At 43.2% G+C, this 20,806-nt stretch overlaps 1 protein-coding gene across 1 annotated transcript in view; it reads left to right on the top strand.

Annotated features, from left to right (window-relative positions):
* scp2a (sterol carrier protein 2a) overlaps positions 1–20,806 on the top strand; it is a 77,237-nt gene that overhangs the window by 4,683 nt on the left and 51,748 nt on the right. Inside the window, exons 5-11 of the mRNA XM_054740435.2 lie at positions 186–250; positions 342–468; positions 6,384–6,447; positions 6,525–6,611; positions 6,698–6,848; positions 6,931–7,078; positions 9,401–9,508. Of these exons, the coding sequence (XP_054596410.1) occupies positions 186–250; positions 342–468; positions 6,384–6,447; positions 6,525–6,611; positions 6,698–6,848; positions 6,931–7,078; positions 9,401–9,508 (750 nt within the window). The remainder of the gene's footprint in view (positions 1–185; positions 251–341; positions 469–6,383; positions 6,448–6,524; positions 6,612–6,697; positions 6,849–6,930; positions 7,079–9,400; positions 9,509–20,806) is intronic.

Genomic DNA, 20,806 nt, shown 5'->3' with positions numbered 1-20,806 from the left:
CCAAGCAAAGCTGTTAGGATGTGATCTGAGCTTTTATCAGAGCTGCTGCTTCCATTTATATTTTTCTGCATGTTTATTTGAGTTTATCTTGATGCTTGATGTAGGGTTAGCATTTGTCTTTTCACCGAGGAAGTGTTTGGCTTGTTATTTAAGATGAGATTTTGTTTATAAGGTCTCTGTTGCAGGTCTTGCCGACTGTGTGCTTGCCCTTGGTTTTGAAAAAATGGAGAGAGGCTCTTTGTCCTCCAAGGTACCATTCATCATGTCTGGATGTGGGAAGAATAAAACCACAGACAAGTTGTCTTTCATGCCTTAAAGTTCTGTTGTAAATCTGTCTTCAGTACATGGACCGGACCAATCCGATGGACCGCCACATGGAGGTGATGATCAACCGTTACGGGATGGTTGCTGCACCTGCAGCACCACAAATGTTTGGTAATGCTGGCAGGGAGCACATGGAGAAATACGGTACATGCTCCTATTAACCATAAAGCATTCAGGCTCCATTCCATAATAGCTCATCTTCTCTTGTCATTATTTAAAATATCTGAGAATAGTTCAGGGGTCTCCAACCCTCAGTCCACCTAAACAAAACCTGTTTACAGCTTCAGCTCTTCCACAACCTTTTCAATAGACTTGATTTATAAGTTTTGGTCAACATGTAAGCAAATTAGAACCACTGAAAAGGTATTTTTCCCCCCTCAGATGTCTGAGAATAATTTTAGAATTCTGAGATTAAAGTCAGAAATCTTTTTTCCTCGGGCATCGGGTCAGGATGCCTCCTGGACGCCTCCCTGGTGAGGTTTCCCGGGCATGTCCAACCGGGAGGAGACCTAAAGGTAGACCCAGGACATGTTGGAGGGACTATGTCTCTCACCTGGCCAGGGAACGCCTTGGGATTACCCCGAAGGAGCTGGCCCAAGTGGCTGGGGAGAAGGAAGTCTGGGCCTCTCGCCTTAGGCTGCTGCCCCCGCGACCCGACTCCAGATAAGCGGATGAAAATGGATGGATGGATCTTTTTTCCTCTTCTGTAAATATTTACTATGAGAGATTTGTTCAGTTCAATTAATTTTTTTGTGTAGCACCAAATCACGACAAGAATCGTCTTTAGGCTGTTCATGAAATAAACATCCCAATTGAGTTCAGTTCATTATGCCAGTTAGTTTAAATTCAATTCAATTCAAAAATACTTTATTAATCCCGGAGGGAAATTCAATAAAGTCTTCTATGTAAAAAAATCCAGCTGATTGCATCGAGTTACTGGAGTTGGTTCCACAGGAGAGGAGCCTGATAGCTAAAAGATCTGCCTCCCATCCTACTTTTAGATATTCTGGGAACCACCAGTAAAGCTGCGGTCTGGGAGCGAAGTGCTCGGTTAGGAACATATGAAACAATCAGATCACTGATGTATGATGGAGCTTGATTATTAAGAGCTTTATATGTGAGGAGGAGGATCTTAAAATCTAATCTGAATTTAACAGGTAGCCAATGTAGGGAAGCTAAGACAGGAGAGATATGATCTCTCTTTTTAATTCTCATCAGAACTCTAGCTGCAGCTTTTCGGACAAGCTGAAGACTTTTACCATGCCAGTTTATTTATCAAGCACATTTAAAAACGGCATGTGAGCTGACCAAAGTGCCTCACAGGGGATACAGTAAAAATGCACGGCAAACCAGCCAGCACAAACAAGTATAATACATAAAAACAAAACAAGAGATCAGCCGATTGAGTCAGTCAATGACACCAGATGAGGCAATGCAGATAAAAACATTAAGAGAACTAAAATATTACACACTAGTGTCATGGTTCAATAATATCAATAAAACCTCTAAAAGCTAAAATGAAACCCATTTCTGAGTCATGATTTAAAAGCCAGATGATAGAATTGGGTTTTGAGCCTGGACTTGAAAACCTTGACAGTAGGTGGCTGGCGGATTGTAATGGGCAGAGCATTCTGACGTACAGGGGTAGCATACACGAAGGCCCGTTCCCCTCTTGTTTATATTTCATAGTGGGTGTACAGAGTGTAGCGTAATGGTTTATGGCTCTTTTATTAAAGAGGAACCATTCTACATATTAATTTGAGATATTAATTTTAATAAATTAATAACCAAATTTTATAGAGATAAGAAGACTCAAAGGTTGTTTTCATCGATAAACTGACAATCATATCCGTGTGTCTTTGTTTCAGTTCAATGAAAAGACAAGTTTGAAAGTTAAGAGTTTTAATTCTTCAATTTAAACTAATGATTTGAAATGACAATCATAGGAAAAATAATCAACATTGGCAACTTTGTTGGACAATCTTTAACAGTTGATATTTTAAGCTTGCACAAATAGACCTTGTGTTGGATGTGCTAAGATTTGAGAATGATGGAATTATGAATGCATGCATGCATGTGTGAGAGATTGCTTCAGGGAGAGAAAAGGCGAATCTGAGTGAAAATGATGGTTTGAATGAAACTTAGTTCTTATTAGAAGAACTGCATCAGAACGCCATCTGTCGTGTGCTGCCTCACTGTACGAGGACCCCCTTTAGACCCAGACCGAAGGAGGATGTTTCTCCAGGAGCCACCTTGGCTGACTTATGGGCCATTCCCATCTGTACCGGGTCGGCCCGGGCCGGGTAGCGTAGGTTGTTTACATATCTGGGTGGCCTGGTATTTTTCCGGGCCAACCAAGGCTCATTCTCAGCCCTCTTCTCGAGGGGGTCTGCTTCAGGCCGACCAGGGCCAACACGCCCACTGCTGACAGCAAATTCACACCTTCCATTAGAGCAAGCCTCTGATTGGTGGGTAGAATCAGCCCACATGGGCTTAAGACAAGGATGTGTGGAATCAACCGGGCCAGGCTGGGGCCGACTGGGGCTACCCAGCCCGGGCCGACCCGGTACAGATGGGAATGGCCCAAGAGAAGACGAAGGTGCGCTGACGGTCCAGTCCAGAGTTGACCTCGGTACACGTTGATGAAGCGTTTGGCAGATGCGCGTTCTCAAGTTTAAATTAACTCAGAAATCAAAGACTCTGGACGAGTCTGCGTTAGCTGGTTGCATTTCAGCTATTCTGTCTGGCTTGACAGAAATAGCGTGGGGGGAGAATAGAGCCGGCGGCTCCGTTCCCCGTTGGCGTTTCTTCAGCACGTCCGCTCTCTTTCGTTGTCAAACCCGAACTGACTAACTTACCAAAACCCACTTCTCTTCCCAAAGCAAACTTGTGCGTCAGAGCAAATGTGTTTTGGAGTTACTGTGAATGCAGACCTGTGTGAGCGAATGTGAAGGTCATCACTAAACATCTCTAAACATTATTAATTAAGTATTGATTCATTATAGTTCATTATGATTACCCAAAGCATAATAATAATTCATTTGATTAAAATACATTTATAATGAGTAAAATGGTAAAATGTTTATTTAGCATTAATAAACAAAGGAAGCGTTAGACTCTTTATTATTATGACTAGCTTTCCTGTGAGAACTCCTTCTTGTGGTGATGCAGGTGTTAGATGTTGTTGATTCCTTGTAGACTTGCTGGCGGCTGAGGTCTTTATCTGTGGGTGAAAGTTGCTGGTGACCCAGCTTCGACCCAGCCGGGCAAATACAACCTTTGGCACAGAAAAACCCATACTTCCTCACGCTACAAGAGTAACAGGCAACGAGTGCTTTGGCACATATGGTTTAAGCAGGTTTTAACTACATTCTGTGGACTTCCTGATAGTAATGAATTACAGTAATCTAGTCTTGATGTAATAAATGCATTAACTAGTTTTTCACCATTACTTCAGGAAAGGATGCTTCTAATCTTAGCAATATATATATATATTTTCGTTTATTTCATTCAAAATAAAAACAAATAAAACATATAAACAATAAGAAATGCATAACAAAAAATCAAATTTGAACGAAAAGGAGCTGAATGAAGAAAAACATCTTATAATTTCTGCCCCCTTTTCCAGTAGAAATAATCTATTTGTATATAATTACCATTAGTCAGACACACATACAGATTCATTTTAAACTTTTTCCTGTTCTAAATTCCATTGCGATCATGATCATTGATTTAATTAACATTTTCATAATTATTTAGTACACTCAATTTGGTACATTTTTTAAAATATATTAAATGACAGAGTTTTTTTTAAATTTCCCTTTTAAGGTTATTCCATAATTTAACAGCATTTACAGATATATTCCACTCCTTAGTTTTAGTTCTAAATCTGGGTTTTGTAAACACATCAGTTTCTTTCAGCATGCAATTACTAGTTCTCTTTTCAAATATCCCCTGAATGTTTGTTGTTAATCAGCCTTTCTCTGTGGTGGACCACACCAGTTCTGGCCACTAGGATGATTCATGTTGAAGTTTATATTGGGGACGTCCCGTTCCGATATTGATATCGGAAGTAATTTGATATTGGCCCAAAAACAGTGTATCAGATTCAATCGGGCGACATGAAAAATCTCCCATATTAGCAGTCCGTTAAGGTTTACATTTCTGCAACCAATGGTTAAGAAAAAATGTTAATTTTTTCATACTTGCTGTTATTGGCTCTTGTTCTCCAATTGAGTAATATCACTTGATCTAGCCTTTCATACATTCCACGCTATGAAATAGATAAAAGTGTGTTTTATTTGTGCTGATATCCATCGGATTGATATCGGTATCGTTCAATACTGAAGGCTGCAATATCGGTATTGTATCAGAAGTGAAAAAGTTGGACATCCCTTGTTTGTATTATTTCATAAGCTAGACCTGTGGTTAGCTGGCTCACTTAAAACTTGTTTTTGTAATGTTTTTGGATCCTGCCACTTGAAAGAATTGGAATCAGGAATTGATAGGAACCAGAATCGAAACGAGGATTTGGAATTGGAATCACAATTGTTCAAATAAAAATTCAAACGATGCTCAACCCTACTGGAAAGGTCCACTCCAACTCTCTATCTTCTGGTGTAATACTGTAACTTCATGAGGGATCAGTCACTTTGGTGCTAAAGAGTTAAATCGATCTTCGGACGAATCGATCCTCATGAATATTTTTACGAGAATCGATTCAGAATTGGAGAATTGTTTTTTTTAACACACCTTTTGACTCTTTTCTGCCACAAAAGCACATTTTGTTCCCACAATTTTTGCCGACTACAAAAACACCAAAGATAGCAAAGTTAGACAGAGAACAGAGGTCACTGCTGGACCAACAGGACACTTTTTAAACAAACTTAAAACAAGGTGAAGGAAAAACTGTCTCAAATAACTGTGCGTTTTTTTAGAAGAAAAAACTTGAAGGTTTCCCTCTTCTCATCTACTGCCTGAATGTTTTTAATTAAAGGGACATTATGGAAGTTTGACAGCCAAAACATGTATAGAAATAATAAATATCTTCTTCATACATTCTCCTGCAATGCCCTGGTCCTGTAGAATGAGCCCTGGCATTTTTACTGTGATTGCCTGTTTTTCTGTAAAATCACAGAAAAAGAGAGATGCTCGGGTCGAGCAGGCTGCTTCATGCGCGTTCACGCTCAGGCATCGCCCTCCGAACCGTTCTTTGAATGTTGTTTCAGTTATCATTAGGGATATAAATGTTACACATACAAAGGACGTCGTTGGCGCTTTAGCTCGTCTAGTTAGACACCGGACTTCCGTGCAGAGGATCCGGGTTTGATTCTGGGTGTGAACAGTTTATTTAGAGTTTCTTTTTTACATTAATGGTATATTTTTTACAATAAGATGCCCAAATTTTTATTTGAGACTCGCCGAACGGCATTGAATTCACAGATAAAAAAGATGTGGGTTCAACTTTCATTTTGGAACAATTTTTCAAGCAAGGGAAGGGAATGATCTGAGCATGCAGGAGGACTGACCCATCATAAACCTTTGTCGGCTGTGCTGAAGAGAAAGCTACAGAACCAAATTATTTAATTAGCTGCACGTTCTCCTGTCCACACACACACACGCACGCACGCACACACGCACACACACACACACACACACACACACACACACACACACACACACACACACACGAGCCTACTATTGAAGCTGCTGTTACGCTTTTGGCCTGAGGGGGCGATCTCGAGCATAAAAATTCAAAACTCCGTAAAGTCCCTTTAAATGAAAGTTTCCTCTCCTGTTTTTGGCAAGAAGTGTACGTCATCAGCACGGTGACTTTTTGTGCCTGAATTCCAAAAGATCCGTTAAAAGCAGGACCGGATCAGCGTGAGACCAGAAACCAAAGAAAAAAACTGAGTGGCTGTAATTAGGAAATAAATTAAAGAAACAAGTTATTTTAATATTTGTTTACACACTAGTGAGTCTAGATATGTTTGTTACTGATTGTTTTTTTATAAACACAAGTGGGACAACGATAATCTGACTTATCTTCCCATCTACAGGCACCAAACCGGAACACTTTGCCAAGATTGCCTGGAAAAACCACAAACATTCCACGAATAACCCGTAAGCAGCTCCAGAATGAGCTTCACTATGTTTGTGAGTATTTCTGTCAGCGCCGTCTGAGCAGTGTGTTCCTGCAGGTATTCCCAGTTCCAGGATGAGTACAGCATGGATCAGGTGATGAACTCCAGGAAGGTGTTTGACTTCCTGACTCTGCTGCAGTGCTGGTAGGAATTAACAGTCCTTCCTGAGCCAGTTGCAGATCGGGAGGACTAGACTGATCCAGTCTGTCCTGCTTCTCCTCTCTCACAAGCCCGACCTCCGATGGTGCCGGGGCAGCTGTGTTGGCCAGCGAGGTCTTCGTTAGGAAGCACCATTTGGAGAACCAGGCGGTGGAGATCGTGGCCCAGGAGATGGTGACCGACCTCGCTTCCACGTTTGACGAGAAGAGCTGCATTAAGATGGTGAGATGTGCGAAGAATCACAGGACCGACACACTCCTGTTCGAACAGTGACCAGGTGGAATAACGGCCCGTCTCTGATCAGGTGGGATACGACATGTCTCGACTGGCTGCAAAGAAGTGCTTTGAGGTTGCAGGTCTGAAGCCGAGCGATGTGGACGTGGTGGAGCTGCACGACTGCTTCTCAGCCAATGAGCTCATCACGTATGAGGCTCTGGGCCTGTGTGGAGAGGGTAGGCTCTCCGCTCAGTTTAAGGCTCTAATAAATGAAAAAATAAGTGGGCTGCACATCGTTGCAGTGGCTAGCACTGTTGTCCTGCTGCAAGAAGGTCCTGGGCTTAAATCCCAACCTGGGGGTCTTTCTCTTTTGAACCTGGTGAAAATTAGAGCACTGTATAAAAAGAAAATTTAAATATAATAATAATAATAATGCGTTGAACTTATATAGCGCTTTTCAAGACCCCCAAAGACGCTTTCACTCACTCACGTTCACACACTGCTAGTGATGGTAAGCTACTTGTAGCCACAGCCGCCCTGGGGAGGTCTGACAGAAGCGAGGCTGCCATTTGGCGCCGTCGGCCCCTCTGACCACCACTAACACAGGCAAGTTGGGTGAAGTGTCTTGCCCAAGGACACAACAGCAGGATACCCCTGGCGGGAGCTGGAATCGAACCCATGACCCTCCGATCATGAGGCAACCCGCTCTACCACCTGAGCTACTGCTGCCCCAAATATGATGAGTTAATACGTTTAAATACTAATAAAGGATCATAGTGCCCTAAGAAAGAACTAAAAAAAAAAGTTATTGGAGTAAAAAGTTTATTTATCATAGAAAATTTTCCCCAGCCTCCTCCCACAGTCTAAAACATGACTGTTGGGTTGGCTGGTCCGTCTAAATTGTCCTTGTGTGTGTGTGTGTGTGTGTGTGTGTGTGTGTGTGTGTGTGTGTGTGTGTGTGTGTGTGTGTGTGTGTGTGTGTGTGTGTGTGTGTGTGTGTGTGTGTGTGTGTGTGTGTGTGTGTGTGTGTGTGTGTGTGTGTGTGTGTGTGTGTGTGTGTGTGTGTGTGTGTGTGTGTGTGTGTGTGTGTGTGTGTGTGTGTGTGTGTGTGTGTGTGTGTGTGTGTGTGTGTGTGTGTGTGTGTGTGTGTGTGTGTGTGTGTGTGTGTGTGTGTGTGTGTGTGTGTGTGTGTGTGTGTGTGTGTGTGTGTGTGTGTGTGTGTGTGTGTGTGTGTGTGTGTGTGTGTGTGTGTGTGTGTGTGTGTGTGTGTGTGTGTGTGTGTGTGTGTGTGTGTGTGTGTGTGTGTGTGTGTGTGTGTGTGTGTGTGTGTGTGTGTGTGTGTGTGTGTGTGTGTGTGTGTGTGTGTGTGTGTGTGTGTGTGTGTGTGTGTGTGTGTGTGTGTGTTGCCCTGCGATGGACTGGCTCTCTGTCCGGGGTGTACCCCGCCTAATTGCCCATTGACCGCTGGAGATAGGCACCAGCCCCACTGCGACCCTACGTGTACAAAGTGGGTTCAGACAATGGATGGATGGTTTTTCCCATTAGGCATGGTGCCAGTTATTGGAGGGAGCCTACACGTGTGGGCTACTCAAATGCAAATGGATGGGCTCAGATTGGCTAACAGCAGCGTGACTGCTGTTGCCTCTGCTGCTGCTCGTTCTTCTTTCTCGGGTAAAAAAATACAACGTTGATATGTTCTCTGCAAATAACTCAAGCCTGCAGCAGTTCTGCCTTTTGTGGAGTTGCTAATGCTAATGGTTAGCTTTTACTAGTCGTGACACGCCCTGCTGTCTCCTGGATGCTAAATCAACAACAGCCTTCCTTGTGAGCCAAGACAGTTGATGAAATTTTCAGTGTGACGTAGATTTGTCAGGCTTTTCTAATCCGTGTTTCCCCGTCTACTTTCTACCAGCGGCTAATGCAGGAAACAGGGGTAGAAGGCTATTTTCACGTTCAGCCTGCATGTAAAAGTAAAAAGTAAAAAAAGTTTTTCAGTAAACCGGTTTAATGTAATTGTATCATAATTTGAAAGCGGGGTGGCCGGGCTCAGCCTTAGAGATAGGGTGAGGAGCTCGGACATTCGGGAGGGACTCGGAGTAGAACCGCTGCTCCTCCGGATCGAAAGGAGTCAGTAGAGGTGGTTTGGGCATCTGGTCAGGACGCCTCCCCGGGGAGGTGTTTCGGGCATGTCCTGCCGGCAGGAGGCCCCCGGGTCGACCCAGGACACGTTGGAGAGGTTACATCTCCAATCTGGTCCGGGAACGCCTTGGGGTCCTGCCGGAGGAGCTGGGGGAGGTGGCCGTGGAGAGGACGGTCTGGAGCTCCCTAGCTGGGATGCTGCCCCCACGACCCGGACCCGGATAAGCGGAGGAAGACGACGACTTTGATGTCAGCCTTATACATATACAGCCAGATACTTGAATCCTCATCATTATTGAAACTAAAACACAAAGATGAATGGTTTCTGGAACTCAGCACGGCCTTTATATTCTATGTGGAGCGTTAGCTGTGGAGTCGCTGATGACATGCTAACTCAGAGGTTTGTTCTCTAACTGCAGGTAAAGCTGGTGAGCTGATCGACAGAGGAGACAACACGTATGGAGGAAAGTTTGTGGTGAACCCCAGTGGTGGTCTCATCTCTAAGGGACATCCTCTTGGTGCCACCGGTTAGTAGAACACCAACCTGGAAACCTTAGTTTGTTTTGGTATTAACTCCTCATCTGGACTACGTCTCAAATCCTGACTCGGCAAAAAATACAAATCAGAATAAAACTAGAGACGCATCATTTTCTGATGAATGAACTGAATGAGTTCATGTACTGTGTGAAAAAAAATCTGTTTTAAATCGAGGATTATTGATTTTGCTTTAAAAAAGTAGTAAAAGCGTTGCTCAACTGCCAGGTCAGTTTTACACTCATAAGGATTCTGTTTTGGTGCAGGGGACAGTCAGCACGCAACTTAACACACACACACACACGCACACACACACGCACACGCACGCAGAAGAAGCACCGTTTTAATTTATCCACATGGATGCGCTAGAGGTTAGCAGTGTATCAATGTTACACCCCTCTATGGGCTCAGCTAGGAAGGTGAGGGGAATAAACATAAGATGGACCAGTCTAACAAAAGTGACCCTCGTTGGGGAGAAAAAGGCTTGTCCAAGCAAGACCAAAACTCAAAGTTTCCTTTCAAGGATTTTATTACAAAAAGAAAGTACCAAAATAAGGGCCACAAACCCTTACCAAACTGAGTTTAAACGAATAACTAAAAATGTCCAGAGGACCAACCACTCTTAAAATTAATCTCCTTTATTTAAAAAGGGAATGAAACGCAAAAGGGGAAAGTCCCACCCTTAAATTAACCAAGGTTTGTCTAACAGACAAAACCAAATGCTGAATTAACTTAGGTTACCCAAACAACAAAAATAGCTCAGGAAACTGAGACTTCAAAAGGGGAATAATCCCCACCTGGTAATTTAAACCACAAGATGGTCTAGCAGACACACCAAAACCAAAATTACCGCTTAAATGCAACTATCCCAAAACACAAAAGGTTCTAAAGCTGCTTCTTTACAAAAAGCCAACAACAACCTGGTATTAACTACAAAGTCTGGTAACAACCAACGGGGAGAGAACAAACGTTGCCTCTGCAACTCCAAACATTTCTCTCCCCTGATGAGCTCCAGCTGGCCGCTTTTGAAGGGCCGGCTGATGAGATAAAAAGTCCCAGCTGCTTGTGCCTGCCGCTCCGGCGCTCTCCATGGTGCTGGAGTAAGGACAACATCCCAGAGCGTAGCTGTCCGTGGTGCTGCGCTGCTGCACAGGGAACGGCGCGGAGCACACCTCTGGGCTTCAAAACGGCTGCGGCCGTAACAATCAACGTTCAAGTAAATAATTTTAAGGCGGATAGCTCTGATGTCATTAGTTCTCCCCTGGGGGAGGAGCTGTCAGAGTAATGAAAATACGCCAGATGCAAAAAGACACAGATGCAGCTGTTACTGACTAGCCTAGTGAACTAGACCAAATTCTTGCTTTGCAAAGTTTGGTCCAGGAACGCTCCCCTGGAACCTCTGCAGCCCCAACAGCATTCTGGCTGGCCAATCACAGCTCTCTAGAGGGGTTTCAAACACATAAAGAGCTGGGATTGGTCCATAATGGTGGGCCAATCATTGTGCTCTATCTGCTTAGTGAACAAATCACAGAGCTTTATCCGCTTTGTGGGCCAATCAGGGCACTCTAAATGCCTGGTGGGTGGGATGATGCAACAGAGTGAAACAAGATGGCGGCAGCTCGTTTGAAACGGCTTTTACATCAATTTTGGACTATTAGAACTTGGGCTTCATTAGAATCAGGAGCAGATAGATGTATTTAAGTGCTTTTTTTTTTAGAAAAATGATGTGTTTTCTCCTTCAACTGCGGACCGCCTCATTTACCGATAGCTGTTGTGGTGAGTATGTCACATTCATTGTCCAGAAGCATGCGGAGATCATTTGAAAGACAACGGTAGAACCCGCCCCACAACCGAGAGCCGTCAATGGAGCGTTGCCAGACTAAATAATACATTTATTTAGTCTGGCTTGCCAGGCTAACACTGATGCCATCTAGGAATAACTGAAAGAAGTTTAAAAGTGAATAAAATCAGGTAACTGAAAATTTTCTTCTTCTTTTTCTTCATTTTCTTCTTCCTATTGTAGAAACGACTGTGTTCACCTATGTAAATAAAATAAGGAGAGAAATGTGGAAATCCCTGAGCTCATGGGCGGTGTTTAGGACGCTCTGGAAAGTCTGTGGTGTCCTCCATATTCAGTTAAACAAAGGCGGGCGTGAGCTGTGTTGCTTTTGGAGATGAACCACATCATTCTATTAATTTTCACACACACACACACACACACACGCACGCACGCACGCACACACACAAACATGCACACGCACGCACACACACACACACGCACACGGCTCTTTACCCTTTCTCGCTACAGACAGAGACCGTTTACTCAACATTTTCCAGGAATGAAATGATTCACGCCTTCCGGAGCTGGCTGATTCTATAGGCCAATCAGAGGCAGTAGGCATGAATTTCAGCCGGCCAATCAGCCTGTAGAGTCACCTTGGTCCCAGTCGGACCTCCGAGGAAGAGCTCTTATCTCTCTGAGCGCTCCTTTTCTGTGACCGTCTCCAAGTTTAGGTCCTCCACCACCTCTCTTACCCATGGTGTCCCACAAGGTTCTGTGCTGGGGCCTCTGCTCTTCCTCCTCTATCTGCTTCCTCTTCAGCACATCCTGAGCTCCTTCAAAGGAATATCATGCCATCTTTATGCAGATGACATCCAACTGTACATCTCCTTTAAGCCCCATGAGATGTCTAAGCTGCAGCTGTTACACACCTGCTTAGACTCTATCAAAACCTGGATGGCTGGGAGTTTTCTTCAGCTGAATGAAGATAAGACTGAGATCCTCATCTGTGCCCCAGACAAGCTGGTTCCCAAAGTCAGAGACTCTCTTGGTCAGCTTGCTTCTCACACCAAACCTTCTGTCAGGAATCTTGGCTTGACCTTTGACCCAGCTCTCACCCTGGATTCTCATGTCAGTTCTCTTGTTCGCTCTTCCTTCTTCCATCTCAGGAACGTTGCTAAGCTGAGTCCCATTCTGTCCCGCTCTGAACTTGAGACAGTTCTCCACACCTTCATCTCCTCACGCTTAGACTACTGTAACTCTCTTTTCACGTGTCTGAGCAGAACCTCCCTGAACCGTCTACAGGTGGTTCAGAACGCCTGTGCTCGGCTTCTGACCAAGTCCTCCAAACACACCCACATCACCCCGCTTCTCCTCCAGCTTCACTGGCTGCCAGTCAACTTCAGGGTTCATTTCAAGATCCTGGTTCTGGTCTATAGGGCCTTAGATGGACAGGCACCATCTTACATTGGTGATCTTCTTAGTCCCTACACCCCAGCAGGTCCCTGAGGTCCAGTGATCAAAGCCTACTGGTTGTGCAGCACCAGGCTAAAGGTCAAAGGTGACAGATCATCTGCTGCTGTGGCCCCCAGACTCTGGACCTCTCTCCCCCTGAGCCTGAGATCAGTGGACTCAGTGGTCTCCTTTAAAAAGCAGCTGAAGACTCACTTGTTCAAGCTGGCTTTTGTATGACCTTCTTCACCTCTCTCTCTTTATTCTGCTCTCCCCACCTATTCCACCTTCCTCAGGATCCACTGATTTCCCTCTTTCCTGTTCACTCTCTCTCTTTCTCAACATTTTTTCTTTTAAATCGCAATTGCTTATTTTTGCTCATTTTAAATATATTTTGAAACATTTTCTAAATGCTTTTTTATGTTTTTACATTTTTTGTTTTTGTGAAGCGCCTCGTGATTTTTATCTTGAGAGGCGCTATAGAAACGATACTTTCTTCTTCTTCTTCTCTGAAAAACACACATCTGACCCAGGTGTGAAACCACATTCCCGTCCAGTGCTGACCCTAGTGTGTAAGCGCCATTACTGTCCAGAATCAGAGTCAGCCATCACCAGACTAAGAACTTTGTCAACAGTGAGCAGACTTGTCAGCATCGTAAGTTTCTCCCCTCTAATAAATAACAATATTCGCCCTCTGTGAGCTCCGCTCGGCTCCTCGATCGGGAGTCTCCTGACGGGTGACAGTTTTCAAATTCTATAAACTCAGAACATTTGAATAGAAACACACCCAAATGTACTGCTCAGATGGAAGTTACACATCTCCACTATCTTCTGGTTTCGCTTTTTGGCCAAGAATCTTCATTTTGGTGCGTCCCTATTCTCAACCTTTTCATTGCCTTTTAGGAATTTTTTGCTTCTTCTGATTTTATTTAATTTTAAGGTATAACTGTGATTCTTTTCCACATTTAAAAGCCACAACCATCAGATAACATCTCAACTGATGGTTTGCATGCTGCTGGATTCAGACTCTGAGCAGTCTCCATAGTGGCCATTAGATGGCAGCTGTCTCCTGCTGATGGCTGCCAGGACTGGAAGTGGGTTAAAGTCCTCCTGAGTGTGCATGTGAGGGACAGCTGGCTGTGACCCAGACACGCCTCCTCTGTAATCTCCTCTCACAGCGAGCGTTCTGGGCCGCCGCTGCTGGATTTATGTTCTTCACTTACACAAGGTCAGGGCTCGGAGTCAGGCAGGCTCACGGGACCTTTTTTCTTTATGATTTTCTTTCTTCTCTCACTTAACAACATTCTGATATCAAGTTATCCGCAGTTCCTCTGAATCTCTTCAGAAACTCTTTGATCTCAGAAAAATGCAGGGATTATAACTCAGGAATAAACAATCTGAGTTCTGTTCTTGTTCACATAGCATTCAGAGATCCTGGGAAGTTTGCTTCACATCTTTTAGATGATTGTCAGTGATGGGTTGATTCTACCTCCATTATCAAACAAACACAAACGGGACACGGACAATTGTCTTTTAGAGCAACTTTGCAAAGCGGAGTGTGAGATGGTGTGTGTGTGTGTGTGTGTGTGTTCACATCCCACTTGGCCCAGCTAGGTCTTTTATTAGAAGTGATTACACAATCATTAGATCATTAAAATGGAAAAGAAGAACACACAAGAAGGAGCTTTAGGGAGCTGTCAACCTTATCAGCAGTATGAAGGAACAGAAACTTTCCCAGAAACTAGGGAGTCAAAATGTGAGTGTTTTAATCGTGGGGTCTGACAGCGTGTTTTTGCACGCTTGTTACGAATCCTGGGCTCCCGCACCTTGAATGGCCCAGTCCTGCTCCCTCCATGCTGTTCAGGACCTTTGACAGGTCCTCCGTCCTGCTCTCTCCATGCTGTTCAGGACCTTGGACAGGTCCTCCGTCCTGCTCTCTCCATGCTGTTCAGGACCTTGGACAGGTCCTCCGTCCTGCTCTCTCCATGCTGTTCAGGACCTTGGACAGGTCCTCCGTCAGGCTGGCTTCCACCTCTGCCCGCCTTCGCTGTCCCATCTGCATATAATCAACTAATGAAGACAGATGGTTTAAAGGACTGCAGCTTTCAGTTCTCGTAGAGAGACTCACAGCTTAACACCCTGTCTTCCTCTCCTCTGTGTGGATCTTTGTGGACTTACGGTTTCGAATTGGATAAAGAACTTTGATGATTGTGATAATTAGGATAGATAGTTCTTTTCGTTTAATCCTCGAGTAATTATTAGCAGTTTTCATTCAGTGATCCATTTTTCGTCTGCTCTAGTGCTTGAATTTCAGTTTTCTTTTCAGCCTTAGAGCTGGCTTTAAGTTTTGCTAGTAGCAATACTATTTATCATAGTTATAGCCGTCGATATTTGTTTTAGTTAGTTGGCTCCGGCATGTTTTTTCGTTAGTACCGATATTCTGGTGTTTTCTTCCCTGAGACCGTTTGTCTTAGGTGTTTTGAGTTTTCTCCGTCGCCCTCGTTATTTATATCCGAGTGTATTTGCGTTTTGACATTTTTCCAGTCAAGGACTGAGTAATTGTGTTAGCCCTGTGTTAATAAAAATACATTTTATTTACACTCCCCCTTTCCCCGCACCAGTTTCTATGTTACCCCTCTACCACAACGACTAAACGACATCAGGGTTTGTAACAACGCTGTTCTTATGGCGGAGGCATGTGAGCTGAAAGATTGTAATGTCATAATGCATTGATCAATAAAACAATTTCTAAAATCTCTAACAGTCCGATTGGAGTGGAACAGTGTAGTGTGACTGCTGGTGGCTGTGCATCATACAGTGTGGATGACAGCGATGGGATTATGGTTATAAACTCGTCCCTTGTCGGCGCTCCACAGCTCAGGTGGACTTGACAGAAGAAGCATCGTATTCAGAGTTCAAAGGCTTCGTGTGAAGTGTGGCTTTATCCTGGACACTTTCTAACATTTATGATTTATAGAGATCCTACATTCAGCTTGGTGTGATGATGTCGTGCACTAACCATTCAGCTTTTCCTAATTGTTTGTAAACAAAATTTTTACATCTCCATAATCAACACTTCCTAATCAGTTCAGACATCAGAATATAGAGTGTGGTCATTTTCTCCTCAAACCTGAGCTATGAGATAGTTGATTAAAACTGAAGTGACGGGTCTTTTTAATCTCCTCTCTACAACATAAAATAATTTGGACAGTTCAACACTGACTTGTGCGAACCAGACAGATCTGCCACTTTCAGTCCAGGATCTGGTTTATTATGACTTCAGTCCTCCAGGCAACGTCTTTTTCCCAGGCATTTTTCTAACAGGAAGTCTGGTTGAAATAAGTCTCCACCCATGCCTTGACTCCCACTTTAAAAATGATAACGAAAGTAGGTCATGATGTGATACGCTTGTCAGCCACTAGATGGCGTCGTCAGGTAAAGGTAATAATCCAGAGAGTGACTTTAAAGAGCATCTTTAATGTTACTTTGGTTATCCTTCCAGGTCTTCAGATGACTAGCAGGTTATTTTTAGTTACCGATTCGACGAGTTTAACGATGGTTAATGATGTGTATGTTGGAGTTGTACAAACTCCCGTTTGTCTGGACATCGTGTTCATCGATTTCCACAAGAGAAAATGAATATGAGAAGCATAGAGATCAGACCATATAAACGTAGAGGCGACATGGACTGGGGCTTTCTATTGGCGCTGGTGTAACTGAAGGCTGCCATGTTGGATGGGTCACCAGTCACTCCCAGTGCATTCAATGGGCTTGAAAAGTCAGTAGTAATCCCACATAATCTGTTTTCAGTCGTACGCTGGTTGTTAAAACCGTAGACTGCCCCAAAACAGGCATAGTTGCTCACTCAAATTTCACTCTGATTAACCAATATGGCAGCAAAGTGGTTACACTCCAGCTCTAAATGTCGCCACTACGTATTTTGTTCCCACCTCTTGTGGCCAGTAGCTGTTTGTTTCATAAAACTAGAACATTCATACTGATTTCAAAAGTAAACTTACTTCTTCTAAAGTAGATCCGCTTTTTTTCTGATCACTGTTTGAATGTGGGACTACTTTTTTAAGCGTAAGCAGTAAAGCGGCACTCATGATCGTTTTAGACCAATGCCGTGCTCGCATTTAGTAAACAGGAAACATAGTGTGTATTCAGAGTTGGAAAATAGCAGCAATTATGATTTAATTACCTTAAACTCATAAATTAGAGAACAAAAAAGACTTTTATGGAAACGTGTTTAATGTAATATGTCAGGGGACAAGTTTCTGTAGAAATCTATTAGATTAAAAATGCTCTTACCAGTTAGTGTTTCCAAGTCTGTGTGCATTTTGAAGTTCCCACGCTTCAGCAGCTCGTCTTTCTCCGTTTAAATTATTATCCCTGTTAAGCCTGTTCACATCAACTCCTGCTGCTGGCTCAGAACTGTATGGCTGTGCACTTTCAGCATGTAACATAACTGTATGTTCGGATTCAGAATCTGGAGCTTCGTGCTGCTGCTGTAAATCCTTTTTTTTCTGAGCAGAGTCGGGAACATTTTCCTTGAGCAATGTCACTTCCAGTTTCCAGCAAGAGGCGCAGTTTTCAGATGAATGAGGTAGGAGAGCCTAGTTGGAATAGCAATAGCACCTTTTTTTTCCTCAAATATTTTCCTTTGTTTTACTGAAAATCTAAAGTTTAGACCTGTATAGGGTTGTCACGTTGTGAAAATGTAACCTCACGGTGATTGTGACCAAAATTATCACGTTTTTTTTTAACGTGCTACATTTTCAGACAACTAAACCCTGTATATCAGGAAAATGTTGTCCTCAGTTTGTGTCTAAATTTAGCCTAAAATTTGATATTTTGTAATTATGTTGTTTATTTGTTGACATTTTTCCCCTTTAGTCTTTAAAATACCAACATTTGCCCATAACTTCTTATTTTTTCTCAGTTTGATGTCATCATTTTAAAAATATTAGATCAGATGATACTCAGTACTCAAGTAGCCTTCTAATCAGATACTTTTTTACCCTTACTTGAGTAATAAACCCTATATCAGGAAAATATTGTCCTCGGTTTGTGTCCTTCCAGTGAGCTTTGCAGATGTGGGAAAATGTCATCGGGCAGTAATCGTTGTTAAATTCATAATTATTCTCGGAGAGAGACCAACTCTTATCTGCCCCTGGGAGCCCCGTAATGCATAGCGTCATTTCAACATGGCGGCGTCCGCGACACGGTTTATATGCAGGTAGCGGCGCTGCGGCTGCTTTATATAGCGACTCGTTGCATTCTCCCTCAACCCAAATCCTCGGATCACGCATTTTAGCTAAAACGCTAACGTTAGCTTGCCTTGCGTTGACTGTAGAGTTGTGGGTGATGGTCACGCAGATGTGTCATGAGATTTGAAGCGTTGCTGCCTTTCACAGACACTTTTTCTGCACGTGCTGCAAACAGGATAGCCGTCTTCTATCAGCTGTCCCTCGACATTCTTCAAATATCCACAAGATGCCTGTACTTCCCACTTTGTCTTCTTTGAGGGATAATAAATGTCCTGAGCGCTGCCGTCTCCTCCTTTGGCCATTATTTCGGCTTTAGCTTCAAGAAAGTTTAGGCTGTAAACAACAAAGTGCGCATGTGCCGCCGGCAACTTCAGCAGATGATAACGGTGGCTGGTAAGGGTCACCGCACCTACACCGCAGCCACGGTAACCCACCGAGATAATATGTGTTTTAAAAAACAAGACGGTTATTATTATTGTCAACTTTTTTACCGGGGTTTACCGCTACACCGGTTACCGTGACAACCCTAGACCTGTTACAACGTAAGGGCTTCAACATGTGCTTAACGTGGAAGAAAACACTTTAAGGTTTTGTTTCGCTTTTTCTCGGGCTGCCTTTTTATGTTATGGAGTCAAAGACACAGGTCTGTGGTTACCACGGTGAGCTTAATAGAACAGTGGATGCAGTTTCAACATTTTTTTTCACTTCATTTACAGTTAGCTGAGCTTTGTGCATCTGCTGAGATTATTTATGCTCTTAAATTACCATTGGGTTTCATAGAAGGCTGCTGATGAATGTTAGAATCCTGGGTGATAGCTGCAATGGCTTTAGTCATAGGTGTCCAAGTAATTTATCCATCAAACTATGATTTAGGGATGGACAATATATCTGCATCAATATCGTTAACGGGCCTAAAATTTCATATCGATGCATCACTACTATTTTTTTTTGGAAAATGTTTGTTTTGTATTAGGAACTATGTGCCTCTGCAACAGTGACTCTCCCTCACTGAAAGGACCTATACTTTTATCCAAGCCAATAAAACAGTATCAGGAGTGTGCAGGAGACCGCTGAGTCCACTGATCTGAGGTTTGAGGGGGAGAGAGTCCCAGAGTCTAGAAGATACCCTACATGCTTTGGATAGTTACACGTATCTGGGTACAATCATTGATGATAAACTCAACTTCAGCATCAAATCAATCAATCAATCAATCAATCAATCAATATCAATCAATATCAATCAATATCAACCAATCAACCAATCAATCAATCAATCAATCAATCAATCCTTTATTAATCCCAGAGGGAAATTGGAGTTTCAGTACACACAATTCAGAGATCAGACATACATAGGCTAGACACATGACAAGAATTGGTGACTGTGGTCATTCGCAACCCAAGTCGCGCTACTTTAATAGAGATAAGAGGGTTACATGAGGAATTGATTCGGGAGGAGGGAGGGTTGGGTCTTCACAGCATCTGTCTGCATTCCTTCGTGGGGGTTTGTTGCTTGTAGCTCAAGGCTAATTTGTTTGGGTCAGGCTGAGATAATTTTCCTCTCTGTCTTCAGTCTTTAAACTGATCATTTCCAGTCCTTCAGTGAAGCCAATTTTGGGTTTTTAAACCTGTCCATACCGTCCGGTGACTCTCTCCGAGATGACATGCATTTTGCGCACTAATACTGGTATCACAGCTAGAACATTGTCCAGCTTACGATTCACCTCGAGTAACGTCCGAGTCTGAGAAGTCTTCACAAGGACGGTGCTTTCCGTGGGTGCGGGTCGTCCTCCAATCGCTCCCGTCTTCCCAAATTTCCAGAAAACCAGATATCCTCCCACTCCAATCAGGAGAAATCCAGTGATCATCAGGCAGAATATCCACACGTCTTCGACATCCTCAACGGACAGCTGGCTGAGGCATATGATCTTCCACTCCTTCCAGAAATCCAGCATATATCCCACCGGGTGTGTGCCCTGTGGACATGTGGGAGCCCCCTGCTCCGTTCTCATTGTTGAAAAAATCTTATCAATCATGTTGAATGACCAATTTATCAAATCCTTGGTTAAAAATAGACTTTGTCAGAAGAAATGCAGAGAAGCGCTCTGTGGGCAGACAGGACAAAGAGCCTTGGGAACAAAGAGAAGGGAGCGAAAGAGAGAAGCGTCTGTACTACTCGAGTGCCAGGAAGAAAAAAGAAGGCTGCATCAATATTTTTAGGGTTGATAGAATCCTGTTGAATTAATATTATACATATTTGATCCAATTGTTTTAATTTTTGTTCTGTTTCTTGTCATAACAACCTGTCTGTAACGAAGTAAGACCCACTTAATACGTCCATTAAAATATTAGATTGTAAAACATCTGGTTAGGAAATAATATCCTAACCAGCAGGAACCATCCTTCATTAGAGGAGACTGTCCTCCGTTTGGGATCAGGTGCAGGCTGCCACTCACATACAACACGTACCTGTAAAAGCGTTTAATAAGCTGTGGGGTAGTCTCCTGAACTGTTTCTTAAACACATAGGTTTAATATGTTTATAGGACTCTGAAGTTGTTATTGTAGTCTCTCCTTTAGGATTTGCTAATACTATTTATTTATTTTCATTTTTAACACGTTTTCTTACGCGAGAGAGTTGATATGTGTGTATTGTAGGCTTGGGCGGTATCCAAATTTCAACACCGACCAGCTTCCTTCACGGTGTACGGTGTTACGGGACTAATTAAAAAATGTAAGCCTCAATGGGAATTACCAAACTGTTGGTTTGGAACTTCACTGTTCGGAAACTGA

This window comes from Nothobranchius furzeri, chromosome 11, assembly GCF_043380555.1.
Source record: "Nothobranchius furzeri strain GRZ-AD chromosome 11, NfurGRZ-RIMD1, whole genome shotgun sequence".
NCBI classification, from domain to species: domain Eukaryota; kingdom Metazoa; phylum Chordata; class Actinopteri; order Cyprinodontiformes; family Nothobranchiidae; genus Nothobranchius; species Nothobranchius furzeri.
This window is presented reverse-complemented; position numbering and strand designations above follow the sequence as displayed.